General features: G+C 39.4%; 1 protein-coding gene across 1 annotated transcript in view; it reads right to left on the bottom strand.

Annotated features, from left to right (window-relative positions):
• Grm3 (glutamate metabotropic receptor 3) overlaps positions 1 to 18,651 on the bottom strand; it is a 97,248-nt gene that overhangs the window by 69,521 nt on the left and 9,076 nt on the right. The window contains exon 2 of the mRNA XM_059256481.1: positions 6,522 to 7,377. Coding sequence (XP_059112464.1) covers positions 6,522 to 7,377 — 856 coding nt within the window. The remainder of the gene's footprint in view (positions 1 to 6,521; positions 7,378 to 18,651) is intronic.

Below are 18,651 nucleotides of genomic sequence, written 5' to 3'. Positions count from 1 at the left end.
GTCTTTAAGAATGTGTTAAAGCATCATGGGTTTCAGTGTGCTGCATTTAATCCTGGTCTTTCCACTTATCCAGTGAGTGACCTTGAGCAAATCACTTCCAGCTTGAATGCTATCTGTGTGAAAGTGATAGATCACCTCAAGCTCTGCTGATATTTAGTTTTGGATATGTGATAGAACATAGATTAATATAAATGAATTAATTTAAGTTATAATAACTAGTTAGGAACAAGCCTAAGCTATAGGCTGAGCTTACATAATTAATAAGAAGTCTCTGTGTCATTATGTGGAGACTGGTGGGACAGAAAAAGACTCATTAATATGGCACCCAACGTGGGGGTCCAAAATTCAAACATAGGGCCTGAGTAAGGTAAGAAAAGTTCTGGACAAGGAGCCATATGTGGATTCCTAGTTCTGCATTCTCTCAGGTGGGCCAGTTCTTGGTGGTGTACAGAGACATGGCTTCCAGCAGTTGCGTGGGCTGGAATCAGCCACCAGTGCCATGTGCCAGTGCCGTGCACTAAGCTGAGCCATGAAACAGCTGGCATAGTAGTTTAAGATTTGTCTCAAAATCTGATAAAAAATCATCAGAGAACACTGCAGGTGCTTAGTAAAGCCATTTTCAGACATGGAAAACCTCTAAAAATAGACAGTATGTTTAAAAATGTGCTTAGATGCTGAAAAAAAGAAAAGAAAATGGGTAGAAATATTCTTAAAAACTATTTTAAAAACAATAAAGTAAAGTCTTTAAAGAGAGAGTAAAGTAATATAAAAAAAACTAAGCCATGTAAAGATGGGAAATATACAGGATGTCTGGATCCTTGATGGAGTTTTGTTGACTTTGAAATTCTTAAATGCTAACGTTCTAAAAAGCAATGGCTGCTGAGAGACATCAGACTATGGAAGCTGCTAAATTAAACCAACCTATATATGGAAGTCAGAAAAAAATGTTGCATCGGGGACAGGTTATGCTTTTGTTCCCACAGGAAACAAAAAGTAATAGTTCTCTTCAAAATTAATAAAGATCAGATTTGATCAGGGAGACTTCCTGAGGATCTTGGTTACAGACATGAGGAAAAAATCCAAGAGAGAGTACAGGACAGGTGATGTATATGCTGACCTCTTGACATGGGAACAACTCTGAGACTGGATGAAATATGATAAATCTTGTTGGCTACAGAGTCTTCATGATTTATTATTACATGCCAACCTTTCATATAACATGGGTGGGGATTTATATTACACTCTGGTTATACAGTCTAAATGGACTTATAAAGTTGGCAGATGCCTTTTACTTGCTTAAACATAGAAAAAAAATCATCTTTAGCTGACTTACATGCATTGCACATTCCATACTTGTTTTAACACAGATATATATGTTACCATTAAAAGTTTGTGTGTTTTCAAAAAGAAAGGATCAGTCACCAATGAAAACAAGTAGCCTAGGTGATCCAGCCTCTCAGAATGCCTCTGTTGCAATTTCTTCAAAATTCTGCATCCAGAACAACTTCAAAGCTGCTAGCTGAGATAGTCCAGCCTCATAGACTACTTTGGCCAGGACTTCAGATAAGACCTGCATTTTCCTATCACACAGAGACTGGACCAAAAAATATGATACAATTAGCTCTACTAGGACTTGACCATTATTCCAATTTTATCAGGGTCCACTAAAGATGCTGTCTCCCCCAGACAATAGGAAGCAGTCTGGAGAACATGGCATCCATATCCCAAGAGGTGGGGTGGTAGTTTTTGGTTATTTGGTGGGTCATGGATGTTATTATCATTTGGGGGATGTTGGTTACAAATCGTTGTTGGTCATGGTCAGGAAAAAAATTGAACAAAAGAGATTAGATTTAGGGATCTCATTCTGAAGTGAAAAAGAAGGGATATAGAATGATGGAATAAAAGGGTGGATTGTTGAGTTTACTTTTGAATAACCACTAATCTCAAATATTTTACATTGGTATGTTTTGTATATTGATACAAATATAAGATTATTTTGTTATGCTGTATATATGTTCCTACTCTTGTTTAAGATATTGTATCTATACAGCTTATTTAAAAATGTAATGTGTAATTAATAAATACAGGTTAGTAGTTAGTCATCTGTAATAATCAAACTGGTAGCTATGTTATGTGTGTTTTAAATGTTAAACAGATATATTTTAGATAAAAAAGGTGGTCTTCTAATACTTCAGAGACCTACAGAATATGGCATTAAAATGTTCTAATAACCTAAGGCTTTTCATGACAATGAGACACATCTGTTCCTGGCAGTACCAATCTACTTCATAAAAGGATGATGGGATTCAAAGAGCCTCCTTATGGAATTTGCTTTTTGGCAAAAGTTATCCATTGGACAAGAAACTGCCTTGCCTCAACTGCTGACAATACGTTGTCCAAATTGGATGAGCAGGACATAAAAGAAAGTGACTGCCAAATTTCGTCAAGACAAGATGGGACAATCTTTCAAAATTCCTGCTTCACAGAAAAGTCTGTCAGATATTCTAGGCCTATAGGCCAAAAATGGATGCCCCAATGTTGCAGAGGAACCTTGGGTGACTGTCTAGGCAGCCAGATGTCTCTGTCATTTCTATAGTTTTGGAAGTTGCTTGTTCTGCACTTCCTGTTTACTCAGGTAATATTATATCCTTCATGGGTCTCTGATGGAGTTGAAGACTAGATAGTTATTTTTACAGTTTTCTTTGTTACCAAATTCAGAAAAGAATCTCACAAAAGAGGTATAAAGTGTATGAGGTTGTGAGACATAAAAGCTTACATTGTTTATCTAAGGAAATATTTTGAAGTCTAAAAAGATAGATTTGTGTTGGTAATACAAGTTTGGATATAAAGTAAATTAGGTTCAAAACTTTTGACTTACCAAGACAGGCTAGATAATGGAATATTTTCTTTGAATTTGGCAAATACAGATAGGCTGAACACTGTAAATGTAATTCTTACCTGATAATTGTTTTTATTGTATAGTTTTGCTATGTTAGAGTTAAAACCTTTCCTTTTTAGACAAAAGGGGGAAATGTTGTGGGATATTTGTATATTGTCTGAAGATATATTGCTGTGATTGATTTAATAAAGAGCTGAATGGCCAACAGCTAGCTAGGTGGTATAGGCAAGATTTCCAGGGAGAGAACAGAAGAGTAGGAGGAATCAAGGAGCAGGAGACATGGAGAAGAAACAGAAGGTGCAAGATGGAAGAGAGGTAATGCCACATGATAGAATGTAGACTAAAATAAATGGGTTAATTTAAGTTTTAAGAGCTAGTTGTGAACAAGCCTAAGCTATAGGTTGAACTTTCATAATTAATAGAAGTCTCTGTGTCATTATTTGGGAGCTGGCTGGCAGGACAGAAAAAGATTCATTACACTGATGTGATCAGTGGTAAGATAACAGATGAATTTGGAAGGTGAAGCCCATACGATATTTTCAATGCCTGGACAGAAGGTATAAGTTGAAGGACATGACAAATGCAGAAACAGCAGATGGAGGAGAGATGAGAATGTTCTAGGTGGAGGAGCTAGCCTGTTCACAAGGTATGAAGATGAAGGTGGAGGCATGGAATGTGTGGGGAAAAGAAAAGAGAACTGTGAATTTGTCTAGAGAGGTGGGCAGTGGTTGTAGCCCATGTCAGCAGAGTTTGTTATTTTGTAGAAAATTTCAGAACACATACTTCTGTTAAATCTGTTTAGCAAAATGAATGTCAAACTGAGTCAACTTCATAAGACTTATGCCAATCAATAGTGGGACTACCTAGTAGGGGCACAGCAAAACACCAGGGATTATGTGGCCTATAAAAAGCCTATTTATTATAGAATTGATATCCTTTGTTCATTTACAGGATCTTGGATGTACTTAGTAGAAGCACATGGCAGGGAGAGGACTTTTCAACCCAATTGGACAGATGTGGTAGTGTCCTGGCTTAGTGTTGATTACGATGCTTACTCCACTGAATCAATATGCAAGTGAAAAAAAAACAGATATTATTTTAGAAAAGAAACATAGGACACATCTGATTTACAACTGTTAAGAAAATACAAATTTCCCTTGGTAATTTTCAATTAAGTCAGTACTATTGCATAAATGCTTATAATCTTTCATCTTAGCACAAGCTTTAGAATATATGTATATCTAAGAGGCTAGGGAGATAGTCTGATCAGTAAAATACCTGCCATGTAAGCATGGGTATGTGAATTTGGATCTAACACACACAGAGAGATAAGACACATGCACCTGTACCTACCAGTGCAAGTACACACCTCCCATTACCTGTGTATACACTACAATAGAAATACACACACATACACACAATGCACACACATACACACAACACATACACACACATATACACTCGGGTTACCATAAACTCAACATGACATTGTATAATCTATATTCTATTCTACCTATCTGCCTCTCAATGAAGGACTAGATTTATATAGTCAATTCTTTATTTTTAGAAATATCCTTTTAGGTGATTTTTTTTCATCTTGGTATCTTCATAATGCATTTTGGCATACAATTCTTATTTCCATGAATATTTTTGTGTCTATTCCAAATTACCTGTGTTTTCTGTAGTTTAAATCTGTTTTTCACTCTCCTACCCTCTTCATAAATGGAGAGTGATGGGTAATGTCTGACTAATTGAGAAGGCCAGAATGGCACTTTGTGGTGAGGTCTGTACAGGCAGAGAGAGTTGTAGAATCGAAGCCAGTAATTGAAGAAGACAGAGAAAAAGAAGATAGATTTTTTTTTTTAATTTATCTAAATTGTGGCCTTCTTTCTTTACTTTCCTCTGCTTTTTATGACCCAAGCAGTCAGATGAAAGGAAATGTGTGGTTATCTTGCACAGGCTTTCTGAAATCAGAGCTTTGTTTGTTTGGGTTGTTAATGAATATTCCTGTTGTATGTGTTCTCAAAGTGAGGGGCAAATAGAATATCAAAGATAATTAATAAGTATGGAGAATAAAGAGGAATGCTTATCTCAAGCTAGTCTGCAGGGGTTGGGTGTGTGCTTATCAGATAACTGTCTTTAAGAATTATGTCTTTATGGAGAGTTCATACATATATTTGAAGGGGAGATACCTTTTGATACTGACTTTAGGGTCTTATTATTTTTGGACATGTCAGTAGAAACTGGTAAGAGATTCCGAGATGAATGGCAATTTATTAGTAACCTATTTTTTCTGTTGTTGTTTGTTTGTTTCTAATGAATTGACACACTATGAGGATGGAGGACAAGAAATACTTAATCTTTAGTACTTCCTGTAATTGTTCTAATGGTAAGATGTCCATCACATGGATAAAACATGTGCTGACTTTTGTCCTTAGGGGAGAATGAAGAGCAGAAAATTAGGCAAAATTGCACAATGGCACATCTGTGCTTAGTTTCAAGGCCTTCATAAAGTGTATGGGAATTATGGGATAGAAGCCACTGGCCATGGTCCTCCCTCACTACTCTCGGTAATGTTACAGAGTACTGGAGTTCTAGATGACCACCTGCAAAGGAAATACAAAGATTCTATTTGCTCTAGAACATATGGTTTAAGCGTATAAACTTCCAAATCTCAGGCAACAAATTGAAACTGATTGTGCAGACCAGGCAATGATTCTGGCATAGGAGACTTTTAACAGTGTAGGTGTATGAACACCTTGGATCACTATAATAAACGCTACTTACTATTTTATAAGTTGGCTTTAATTCCTCAGAGCCATCGAGCCTCAATGAGAATGCAAAACTAAAGACTGTGCTTTTTAATATGTTAATAACGTGAAACTGTATTTAGGAATATTTATGTCCCATTTAGAAGTAGATTAAAGGCAGCAATATTATTTTTGGAGGCACTGCATAGTTACTGACCAGAATGACTTCCATCAGTCTTCAGTTTGCTTCTCTTCAGGATCGCAGAGAAAGCTGCATTTTATAATGTAATTTGAGAGAACCCACAATTTCCCAAACCCCAAGGGGATGGTTCTGTGTAGCAGAAGAAATAGACCACAGTGCTTGGGAGTCACCGTGGTTGTCTGATTGTCTTTCCTAGTCTGTCCCTAATTAGGCTCTGGGAAAAGTGACTTTTTCTCACCCACTGTGACAGTTATGAGATTCTTTTGCTCAAATCACCCGCAAGGAGAGCTTGGAATCCGTGTTCCTTAGACAGTTGCCAATTCCACTACGGAAGATTAAATGCCCCTATCATACGTGTCATATCCTGCAGCTAACAAGAAAGAGAGTCAATGTAGCGTGGCCCCATCCCGGCGACTGCCGCAGTGGGCCTATCAGCCCAGCCTAGGGGCCTTTCAGTTTCATGTGGTGTACCAGCCAAGATATTCGTCAAAAAATGAATAAGACTATCAAAGGGCTATCATTGCATCCTGGGATATTTAAGAGTCTGAACCCCCTTTTGTGTGGCTCTAAACTTCTAAAGCAGGAATGTCTGGTTGGGGCAGAGGCATTTGGCTTCTGGTTGGGTCCAACTGTTTACACCACAGAAGACTATTAAAGGCTCACTGCTTACCCGTGAAGTTGATTTTCAGCAAATAATCCTTGTATAATTTCTTGCCGTCCAGGATCTTCATTGCGTCACAGAGCTTGGTGGTATTAGGACACAGGGTACGCTGCATTTTGTGCAGCGCATGTGCCATGGCATACACTGCGTTCACCACAAACATGATCTTGGATTCTTGCTCATAGTTGCTGCTGTCAATGGCCAGGTGCTTGTCGCAAACCCGTCTGTGGTTTCTCTTGTTCTGGAGGCTGCACTGGAACTTCTGCTCCCAGAAGTCCCGGAACCAGGGGTTGCGGTGATTGTTGTAGGGGTTGAGGCTCTGGAAGTAGCGGTCGAACTGGCGAACAGGATGCGAAGCCAGCTCCAGGGTGATGGCGCCGTAGGCTACGTGCTCACTGCCCTTGACGATGCTCTCCTGTGCGCCCCAGCCGTCGCTGGCCACCCAGGTGAAGGAGGCATTCACGCGGCTGGCTGCAGCGATCAGCTCCCGTGAGTCGTCACTGCGCATGAACAGGACCACGACCCGCGCATTGGGCTTCTGCAGCAGCTCACGGATCACACTGTCGTAGGACTTGCGGATATTGGAGCGGCCCACCTTTTCCGCAGTGGCGATGCAGATGTTGCGCAGCCGGGCTTCCTGCTCGAAGGCCTCAATCCCTGTCTCCCCGTAGTCACCCTCAGAGGCAACAGTGGACACGTAGGTCCAGTTGAAGAAGCGCAAGATCTCGGCCATGGCTTTGGCCTGGTAGAAGTCAGGGGGCACGGTCCTGGCAAAGTAATCGTAGCGCGACTTGTCGCTGAGTTTGGCGCTGGTGGAGGCGTAGCTTATCTGAGGGATCTGGAAGAGCCTCAGCAGGTTTGCCACCTGAGCAGGGAGACAAGGGAAGCATCTTTTAGAAAAACTCAAGCGAATGACTGTGCACAAGAAATATTTACACCATTCACATCTGTTAGCAGCCTTCTTTTCATGTGGAGGTCACATGAGACCTTAACCAGATGCTTTCCTGGGTACCGCATTTAGACATTAGGGAGCCAGTCCAAGCAGGGAAGGGCCGGGTAAAAAATGAAAGGGCACCGCAGCTGGACCTTCTTAAGCTCCGTGCTCTAGTCTAATGAAATCTGTTCAGAGGTTCTGAACATGGTTGTTTTAAGCTCCCGAGGTCCTGCTATAGCTCAGGCAGACAATGAACTACAGTGAAGTGGCCAAATTCAGTTTTCAGACAACTTGGCTGTGGTTGTATAGAAAGAGTCCGGGTGTTTCATTCTCACTTCCCCCTCTTTCGCTAAAAATGGCAGTCTCTGAAAGAGTTTAATTTGGGAACTGAGTGCCACATGGACGGTCCAAATTAGACATTTATTATCTAGGTTAAGCAAAAGAAAAAAAATTCAATTCTACTTAAATTCTATTCAGATCATTCAAAATTTTAGGTATATAATTTGATAAACTTCTGAAACTATGGTAACTTTTTCCTTGCTTTCTTTTTTCTTAAAATTTGCAAAAGGAAAGCATGCAGGTATGCTCATCTTGTCGTCTTTTTAGTTAAAAATCAAGTGAAGAAGTATTGATGGTATTGTTAAGGATGATTGAGTACTTTGAAATATTTAAAGCCTATGCTGAGTAAAAAATTTAAATTTTTTATGTCAATTATCAACATTTCACTATTTTTATTTATTGTAGGAGAAAAAGAGAAAGTGCTCCTAGTTAATCAAGGAGTACGGCATAAAGTGTTTTAAAAATATATAATTGTACATATTAAAGTAGATTATGTGCATATCTATGCTGTGGGATGGTCTGCATGTCAAGTGTGTTGCTGATTGGTCAGTAAATAAATCACTGATTGGCCATTGGCTAGGCAGGAAGTATAGGCGGGACAAGGAGAAGAATTCTGGGAAGTGGAAGGCGGAGAGAGAGACACTGCCAGTCGCCACCATGACAAGCCGCATGGGAAGATCCCGGTAAGCCACGAGCCATGTGGCAAGGTATAGATTAATGGAAATGGATTAATTTAAGATATAAGAACAGTTAGCAAGAAGCCTGCCACGGCCATACAGTTTGTAACTAATATAAGTCTCTGTGTTTACTTGATCGGGTCTGAGTGGCTGTGGGACTGGCGGTGAGAGAGATTTGCCCTGACTGTGGGCCAGGCAGGAAAACTCTAGCAGCAAATGGCGTCCAACGTGTTGGCAAGAGTTTCCACCTAAAACCTGAGTAAAAAGATTCTAAAATGGAGCTAAAAACAGCTCCTAGTTGTCTCTTTCAAGCTAGCGGCAGCCTGCATGTTTGAGCTACTATGGCGGGTTCCTGGCGTGCATGCTTGACCTGCAGTATGGCGGGAATGAGGCCTCTGCAAGTGGCACATTAAGCTGCGTGGTGGATTTAGCCTTTGCTAGTACAAAACAAAAACAGAGGTTTCTGGGCTGCGTGCTGCTTGGATAAAAGCATAGACCCACGATAGCTCCCAGAGCTGGTGGTAACTACGCACCACCGCCATGTTGGGAAGCTGAAGTGGGCGGAGCCAGCAGCCATAGCGCCAGCGCCATTTCAGGCTTAGAAGGCTGCAGTTTAAAGCAATAGGCTCAAGCTAATATAAAAAAATAAGCCACGTAAAGATGGCTACCACACAGAGAATCTGGATTATGTTCTCTTTGATATTTGTAATTAAAGAAAAACATTTGATTACAAAAGCTGTTGAGTTATGCCAAAATGTATATTTTAAAGGTAACTTGACTTCAAAATTTGGATGTAAGGATATGTTGCTTTGGAAAGGAGGCTCTGATTTTGTTTCCACAGAAAGCCAGAGGCTATGGATTTGTTCAAGATTAAGATACATCAGGTTTGACCAGCCAAGACCCCCTGAAAGGTCTCCGATGACACCATGGCCCTGATGATCCAACATCCAGAATGGTTTCAAGGCAACTGGCTCAGACGACATACCCTCATGGACTATTCCATAATTCTAAAATTTTCTTTGTATCCCCATAAGATACAGCGCCCCTCTCCAGCAGGAAGTAGTAAGAGAAACTACGCCCAAATTCCCAAATATACCAAGCTGACTTTGGAGATATGTAAAGGTTAAAACCTTCCTTTTTAAGAAAAGAAAAGGGGAAGTGCTGTGGGATGGTCTGTATGTCAAGTGTGTTGCTGATTGGTCAGTAAATAAATCACTGATTGGCCATTGGCTAGGCAGGAAGTATAGGCGGGACAAGGAGAAGAATTCTGGGAAGTGGAAGGCGGAGAGAGAGACACTGCCAGTCGCCACCATGACAAGCCGCATGGGAAGATCCCGGTAAGCCACGAGCCATGTGGCAAGGTATAGATTAATGGAAATGGATTAATTTAAGATATAAGAACAGTTAGCAAGAAGCTTGCCACGGCCATACAGTTTGTAACTAATATAAGTCTCTGTGTTTACTTGATCGGGTCTGAGTGGCTGTGGGACTGGCGGTGAGAGAGATTTGCCCTGACCGTGGGCCAGGCAGGAAAACTCTAGCAACATATCTAATAAGATATACATGATGATGCATGCTTTTAATCCCAGTGCTCGGGGGAAGAGGCAGGCAGATCTCTGAGTTTGAGACCAGCCTTGTCTACAGAATGAGTTCCAGGACAGCCAGGGCTACACAGAGAAATCCTGTTTCAAAAAACAAAACAAAACAAAAAAAAGTTTTTTTTTCTTCCTGGCTTCTGAAAGGTTTGTTTTTAAATTATACAACCTTTCATGTCGAGTATTTAGGAAGACTATATACTGGTATAAGTTTAGGTACTTTGAAAATTTTCTTCTGGCAAGTGAAGTTTTGTGTTTACATATGACATGCGGGGAGATCAGCTTGAAATGGGGAGCTCTGAGCACCACAGAAGCAACATGAAGTAATGGACATCTGAGTCCTGATTAATACCCATTTCATATAGCAAGGGAACCAACAACCAGGTTCACACACAGCTACATAGCATGTTAGTGGAGATCTGGCCCGCTATTAAAAATAACACTGATACAGTCAGCGCAATCAAAAACCTTTCCCAATTTCAGTAACTCTCACTTAACTCTAGCTGGAAAATCTGAGACGTGACACATTAAATAATGGAGAAATAAAAACCTCAAGTAGAGGCGACTGGTTGGAGGAATAGGTGGAATGTCTTCTCTGCTAAGGACAGAATGATGTGCCTACACTGACTAACAGAACACAGGAACACCTTTTGTTTACTCAGGCTGAGAGCAAGGGCAGATGGCCCTGAACTGGTACTGTCATTACACCTAGTACCCGACTTCACTGGACTTATGTGGCACTATGGCAGCCATGGTGATGCAATCCCTTTCTGTGCAGAGACCTGATTGTAAAGTTTCTGGGTAGCACCAGAAAGGCCATTTCTTCTTGAGGCAATACTTTTCTTATCTTCAAGTTTTAGTCACCAGAACCCGAACCCTCTAGGGAGACATAAAATGAAAGAAACCAAACAAAAAAATACCCAGAGGCATTATTTCCTGGAAGTGAGGAACCGCAGTTCCTAAGCTGTTGAAAATTTCTTCTCCCAAAAGGGTAAGGAAGTGTTCAAGAAAACAAACGTTCCTGTCTTTTGACTGCTAGATCCTATGGCATTCTGTCTGTCTCTCCAGAATGTCTGAGAACAATGTAAAATTAAGAAAAGCTGCACAAGAGATTGTGTTAGCTCCAGCATGATGGCGGCATGAACATTCTCTGTACTGGAAAAAGGTACAGTGAGCTGCAGCCTGCTTGGGAAGCAGTGAACTAGAGTAAACTACTGATTATTACCGTTGTTTTTACTGTGGCTGTACATGCCCCTGTGCATGTGTGTTTGAGGGAACTACAGCTAACTCTAGAAAAAGGAGGCATGGTTCCTGAGTTAAGATGTAAGATGGAGCTCTTGTAAGTACAGTGTTAATATGTCATCCATATTGAACAGCATGGAGCAATACTATAAAGTAATGCTATTCAGAGTTACATTATAAGCACATTTACAACAAATTAATGATAAAATATTGAAATACTTACTATGGTGAGTTGTTCTTCTAAAATTAGTTTCCCTAGTTATAAAAGTAATAATTCTAAATTTATAAGTAGATGCCACAAAAGGCAGATTATTAACCACTTTTCTCCCCCCCCCACCTCAGTCTAATCTTATTTTTAGAGAACAATATCCAAAATTTGGTTTGTGTATTTTTATGGATCCATTTTCTTGCAAAATGAGTTACCATTTATAATGAGTGTGTGTGTGTGTGTGTGTGTGTGTGTAAATCCACACATATATTTTCTTTTTTGGAATTAACAAAGGCCTTTTGATGTAAATATTATCTTCATTTCAACATTCAAAAGTGAATTCTATGAACTTATGAAACTTCTTCATAGTTTTGCAATTAGAGTGTAGCAGAAAATTAAAATACAAAACCAGGCATGTGGCTTCCAGTGCCATGATTATTCTCTTCTACCTTCCCCTCTACCTCTACTGTGTGGCCATCGTTTTGAGGCTTGGAGTGTGGAGAAGTTCAGCCAGGGAGAACACAAGAGAGAGGATATCATCCACTATCTACTTGCTGTCAATAGGAGCTTTCTGTGTGTGTGTGTGTGTGTGTGTGAATGCAAATGCATGTCAGCCATAGCACACATGTGGAGGTACAAGGAAACATTAGGGGACGTTGCTCACCTTCTGCCTTTCCATGAACACGGGCTTCTGGGGTTCTTTTGTGTCTCTACCTCCTATCTTGCACAGGAGAGCTAAGGGCACAGACATGTGCTACCACATCTGCCTTTACGTGGATTCTCGGGATCCAATCTCAGGTCTCTGTTTACGCAGGAAGTGCTTTAGCCACTGAGCAGTCTATCCAGCCCTCTGAGCCTATTTTTTAATGTAAAATTTAAAATTTGGGCTTGGGGGATGTCCAGGTTGTTGTCAGCTAAGTTCTCGCTCTCATTTATTGAAAACTTGGGCACTTAAAACATCCTTGACTTGCTAACTGGCCATATGGTTTCTTGGGGAAAGCATGAAGAAGTAAGGAAAACTCCTACACTGGACATCATTTTGAGTGATAAAGGAAGAATCTTCTAAGGATGGGGAAGTGGTGTGAAATTTGGAAGAAAGCTACCCTGTTATGTTATTATTAGTAAGAGAGGAGGGAGGAAAACCATGATCTAGTTGCATGTTTTAGACAAAAGTATTTTAAAAGAAGATTTGTGCTTTGCATAGGTAGAAATTATTTAAGCAACATAGTTTAAGAGAGAAAGAAGGATTTAAAAACAATTTATACAATATAGTCTCCATAAAAGAGAGAGACGATAACCCCCAGGTCCCACTGGTTGATGGGATGCACTAGAAGATTAAGGTTAAGGGATGAGGGGAACAGGTGAGTTGGGAGCATGTCTGCGCTCAGTGTGAAGCTGAGCATGAACTCATGAGGAGTGCAGACAGGAGAAAACAGAATATGAAAATGGAAGTGGATTTTGTTATTGCTTTGACTTGTCCTTCAGGAGAAGATACAGCAGGTCGAAAAAGAGCTAATGGCTGCAGAGGTTGATTCCATAAGACAATGGCTGATTATGGTGATGGATGCCTGTAATCACAGAACCTGGGTGGGCTGAGACAGAAGAAGTATGTATGGGGCGTGAGGCTTGTATGGCCTTCATAAAGAGATCTTGTCTTTAAAAATAGATGACAATATTATTCCCCCTTTCTTTCTTCTCAATAAAGATATATTCTAACATGGAAATGATGATACAAATAAAAATAATATGGATGATTTACCTTACACCAAATCTCTCCAGAATGTAAGAAAAGCTCATAAAATCATGTTGAGTTTGCAGCGATGAATAAATTGTGAAAAATGAAGATTAAATTATGGAATTATTTTAGTAAATCCACAGTGGAAGGACTAAAGTGTGATAGAAGAGGAAGAATGGCAAATTCAGGAGACATAAAAGAAGAATAGACATAAATTTACAGGCATGGTTTTGGTAATTTTCTAGTTCCCAGTTTTCGAACAGATATGGTACAGACACTTAGAAATGAGTGAAGCAATTATTAGGAGTCAGGATGGGCTCAGTAAGAGTACATTCCACTTTCGGCTTTATCTGAATCATTTGAAGAAGAATAGTAGTCTGGAGGACCATGGAGGGCCATGACTTCAACAAAACATTAGTGACATTACCTGGCATCTTGTGGAAAAGGAAAAGTGATAGAAGTTGGATAACAAATTAAATATATACAAGGCAAAAATTTAAAATGTATTCAAAGCAGATATTTTTCTTTTTGTGGAGGCTTTCACTATGTATATCAAATTGATTTCCAATTTGCTATGTCACCACACTATCTTTGAATGAATTATCCTTCAGCCTCAGGCTGATAAATGCTGGGATTCTGAGTATGTATCACCATTCCTAGCTTGAGAGCAGCTTGGAAGAAATTGTGTATATAGTATTTAAGTAAGATTAAAGTTTTTTTCATGAATGCTGTTGCAAAAATAGAAATAATCTTCAAGATCATGGCATTGTTAGAGCTTGAAGGAATTATGAAGGTGATCTAAACTTCTATCTTTCAGGTGAAGAGACTGACATTTATAAGGGGAAGTGACTTTCAAAATGTACACAGCCAACAGATAGAAAAGCCACGGCGAAGTCCACTCTCTGCTGAGGATAAGGCTCCCTTTCTGCAAACAAGGGGACATTACATCAGCTGAGATGTAAGTTTCTGGGTTTAAACTTAAATGAGGCAAGTCGAGCTTTCTTTGTGATGAAAACTGGGAAAAATAAAAGTACAAAATGAAAGTTGAAGGTAGTGGTCCACATAGGCTAAATTCTAGGTCAAAGACGGACTAGTGAGATTCAGTTCTGCGTTTGTCAGAAGTAGACAGAGAACCATTCTCGTCTTCCTAGTCTCTAAGTTCCTGTTCTCATTTTTGGAAAAGTCTTAAGACCAGTAGTATGTTTTCTAGTCCTGACATTTTGTCCCAGCTCCTGTTCTGTTGGAGATGTATTATCTCTTTTTCTTTTTCATTTTTGAGGTTATAATTACAGCATTTCTCTCTTCCCTTTCCTCTCTTGAGACTCTTCCATACACCCCTCCTTGTTGTCTTTCAAATTCATGGCCTCTTTTCTCATAAATTGTTATTCCATACATATATGTATGTGTATGTATATTCCTATATATGACCTGCTCAATCTGAAGAGTGTTACTTATGTGTATGTTTAACTAACTGGTGTGCTCTTCCCCAGAGAGGACCAATTTCCCCACTCTCGGCATTCCTCAGTTGCCTGTAGTTATGTGTACGGTTGAGGCCTTGCAGCTTTGGTGTCCACTTTGCAACATCGACGGTTGTCTTTCTTCAGCTCATGTTTGGGCAATCATGTTGGTGAGGGAGACTTTATGGATGTAGCTTCTGACATTACTAGGAGCCATAATCTCAGAGCCAACTCTGTGGTCCTCTGGCTCTTACAGTCCTTCTGCCCCTTCTTCCACAAAGTGCCCTAAGCCTTAGTTGTGGGAGTGTTTTGTAGATGTGTCCATTGGAACAAAATGACTCTGCATTTTGAATTGTTGAGTTTTTTTTTTTTTTTGTAATGGTCTGTTGCAAAGAGTTCTTTGACAATGGGTGAGGAACACACTTATCTCTGTGTGTAAGGACTAATGTTTATAATGTGGTTAGGGATTATGCTGGTTTAGTAAAGTCATGGTTGTAGGTTCTCCTCCAAGATCCTTGACTTTGCTTACTCTGGCTTGGTTTCCCTTTTCAGTTGGTTTGAAGTCCAATTAGAGAGCTGTTGGTTACTGCCAAGCTATGTCTGCCACTACTGCACCTTTAGGGGTTTTGTGCCGTGCTAACCTTTATTGTGGTGGTATATGATATCTTAATACAATAATTTTATGAAGTAGAAAAGGCCATTATCCTATTTCATATATTGAAGAACTGAGGCACAATGTATAAAAAGGTGCTAGATACTAGATTTGATCCTGGGAATCTGAGACCTCTTACTATAATCTATCATTCCAGATCAACTTAGTCCGTTCCGTACTCAATGTCAATAGTTCTCAATTCATTGCTGGAATGATGTAAGATATTTTGTTTGTCCATTTTTCTTTCTGAGGCCCTAAACTCCTTTATTTGAGGAGCATGAGTAATCATTCCCTGTAAGCAAAAGCATTATTTTAAATTTATCTGGCTATACTTTGTAGTGACCTCATAAACAACTGTTTGTGGACTGACCATCTACAGTGATAAAAATGATTTTTTTCCTAGAATCTCCTGTGAAGTTTTCCCCTGGAGGATGAGATCATCAACCTATAAATATCACAAATGAAATGTGGCAAATTCTGTGTTATTTATCAAACCTTTGGGGCAGGAAATGTGCGTTTTTTAATCTCTGATAATATATCCTCAATGCCTCTCAGACCTTGGGGTGCTCCAATATGTTTGTTAACTGAATGAACTGATGAGTGAATGGGTAATTTTCTGCTCTACCATATCATCTTTTCTAAGACCGAGATGGTATGTATGGGAGGAGGCAAAGGTTAGATCAAGAGAACAATATAAAGCTACTGTCACACACTTCCAATAAACAATCTGATATGAAGTATAAATTCTTCACTAATTGTATTCTCTCTCTCTTTTTTAAATCAAAACAAAGTGATGCATAAGGAATTTATTTAGACCTCTAGAGATCTTCAGCCAAGATTTTCATACCATTAAAATCAATTTCTCAAAATTATGTCTTTATGAACGGGCTAAAGAGAGCCAATTGTACATCAGCTGGGTTTGTCACTACACCAGTTCTCCAAAGAGAAACAAATTAAGTGCTTTTTCATGAAGTTTGATTAATAAAATCATATATACTTAAGTTGCCCTCAAATAAGCATATGCCTTAGATAAGTGTCACCAAATGAGTTGACCTTAAGGTCTTCAGGCAAGGTGAGCTTTCTCTGGTAACAGATATATTGTGTACAGATATCTAAGTAGTCACATCAATTTTTCATTTATTATTCTTGCTTTGGGAATACATAAAATTTTATTTTTTCCACAACCAATTCTAATTGTGGAATGATACTACTATCCAAACACTTGTTCACATCAGAAAGCTTTCCACGTGCAGTATATTTTCCTGTTTTACACTTATTTATTTGTAGTGTGTGTGTGCATACTCAGGCATGCACACGGGTGTGAGTGCACATGCCACAATGTAAGCATGGAGGTCAGAGGACAATTTTCAGGAGTTTGTTCTCTTTTTTTATCATGTATCTCTTGAGGATCAAACTCAGGTTGTTGGATTTGGTGATGACAAGTGCCCTTATTCTCTGGCCCATCCAGCTGCTCACATTAGTTTAGATCCAATGTTACTTTGGAGCACACATCTTTTGGTGCCTTGAATTTATCCAGAAGTCGGAATTATGTTTTCATTATAGCCTAGTAAGTCATAAATATATTGACATTTACTTTTGATTCAAGAAATAAAAACATTACAAGCTTTTGTTTATTTATTGGGAATTATAGCTCATGACAATTTTCAATGTCAGAGATGCATTTCTTTTTATTCTAGGTGGCAGCCTTTATTTTGGTGATACTCATATCATGAAGAACAAAAGAAAGTGAATTCTGGGAAAGACTCACGGTGTCTACTGTTCTTTTCATGCTGTGAAAAAAGAGAATGTCAATTGGAAATATTCAGTCACCTGTGGCACCCACATCAAGTCTGTGGTCATTCCGTTTGCTCAGATTCTCCCTGATATATCCATGCCACACACAAGCTCTAGGCCTTCTGCTTGACACAATGCCATTTTGAAAAAAAAAAGACAAAACAAAGAAATAAAAAAATCCACAAAACGCCATGCACTTTTAGAGTCTAGTATAAATAAGTACCCACTAATGTGATTTTCCCCCATGAGAATTATTTTCAGAACTTTCATAGCCCTGGCTTCTAAATCTGTGCTGATATATTACAGGGAAGAACAGCAGCTGGCTTTTATGTGGACCTATGCTGAGTTACAACAATTCCAGATGGAAAAAGGCACCAGACACTTCCAAGAAAGATGCTATTTGCAGGACTGAACTATATACATTTGAAAAAGAAAGCTTTGCTACTGTCTCTGGAATCTGGAGTCCTAGCAATAACAACCTCAGTAGGTTTGCCTTTTGTTCTGATGCTGTTCAATGTCCATATCTCTTTGGGGCTGTTTTCTAAGAATAAGCCTACACCTTTAATTGTTCTGCAACACATGCAGAGCTGAATGCTTTATTTAGTTCTTTTAATTAAATGCTTCTAGATAAGCCTGGAAGAGAACCACTGAGAACTGCACTTTGAACCATCTGCCAGCTCACAGTCCAGTAGCCAGGTGAAGAAGTTCTAGAAGTTGGGAGGTTAAGAAACCCCAGTGCTCCTCCTTTTCAGACAGATCAAATTAAACTATTAGCTGCACAAAACACCAGATCGGCTTGTGTTTCCAACTGGAACTGGAGGTGGCTTATAGTTGAGAAACTGCCTGAGGAATTCAAGCTGTTCACATCACATGAGTTAGCTGCCCATAAAGGGTGCCAATCATACTGTTATTACAAAAAGGATTAGTCATTTTTTTTCTTTTAGCCACATTATCTGCAGCACATCTGGAAACATTTTTTTTTTCATTAAAAAAAAAAACAGAATAAAAAGGCCAGGGTTGATTTGAATTTAGGAAATCATATAACATGATAATAGTATAGTGAATGCTCATTTACTCAGTATAATCTGTAAAAGTCACTCATGCTTGAATTCCAGGGGCTCTGAAATATATGAGTCAAAGATGCTTCTTACCATTATCCATCTTGACATAGTCCCAATGTCAGTCCATGGAAATCCCAGGAAAAAGATCCTTAAAGATGCCCCCAACTGTCCTTACTCCTGCTTTAATGTCCTCAGAAATCATCTCACTGAGCAGCTATGGTCTGAAATCTGGACCGTCATGTGCCTTTGCCTCCCTCATTTGAAAGCAAGGGATTGATGAGTCCTGAAGCTCATCTGTTCTCCCGTTCTCAGGGCTTATTGATCAGACGGAGAAGATATTTATATCAAGAGTGATTCCTCAAATCCAATTATTTTAGAAGACAGATATCAGAAAACGTTGTCAGGGTTTCTCCTGTGACAATGCCACTCCACACCGAAGTGTCTG

This window comes from Peromyscus eremicus, chromosome 3, assembly GCF_949786415.1.
Source record: "Peromyscus eremicus chromosome 3, PerEre_H2_v1, whole genome shotgun sequence".
NCBI classification, from domain to species: Eukaryota; Metazoa; Chordata; class Mammalia; order Rodentia; family Cricetidae; genus Peromyscus; species Peromyscus eremicus.
The sequence above is the reverse complement of the archived record's forward strand: the minus strand, read 5'-3'. Positions and strand labels throughout refer to the sequence as shown.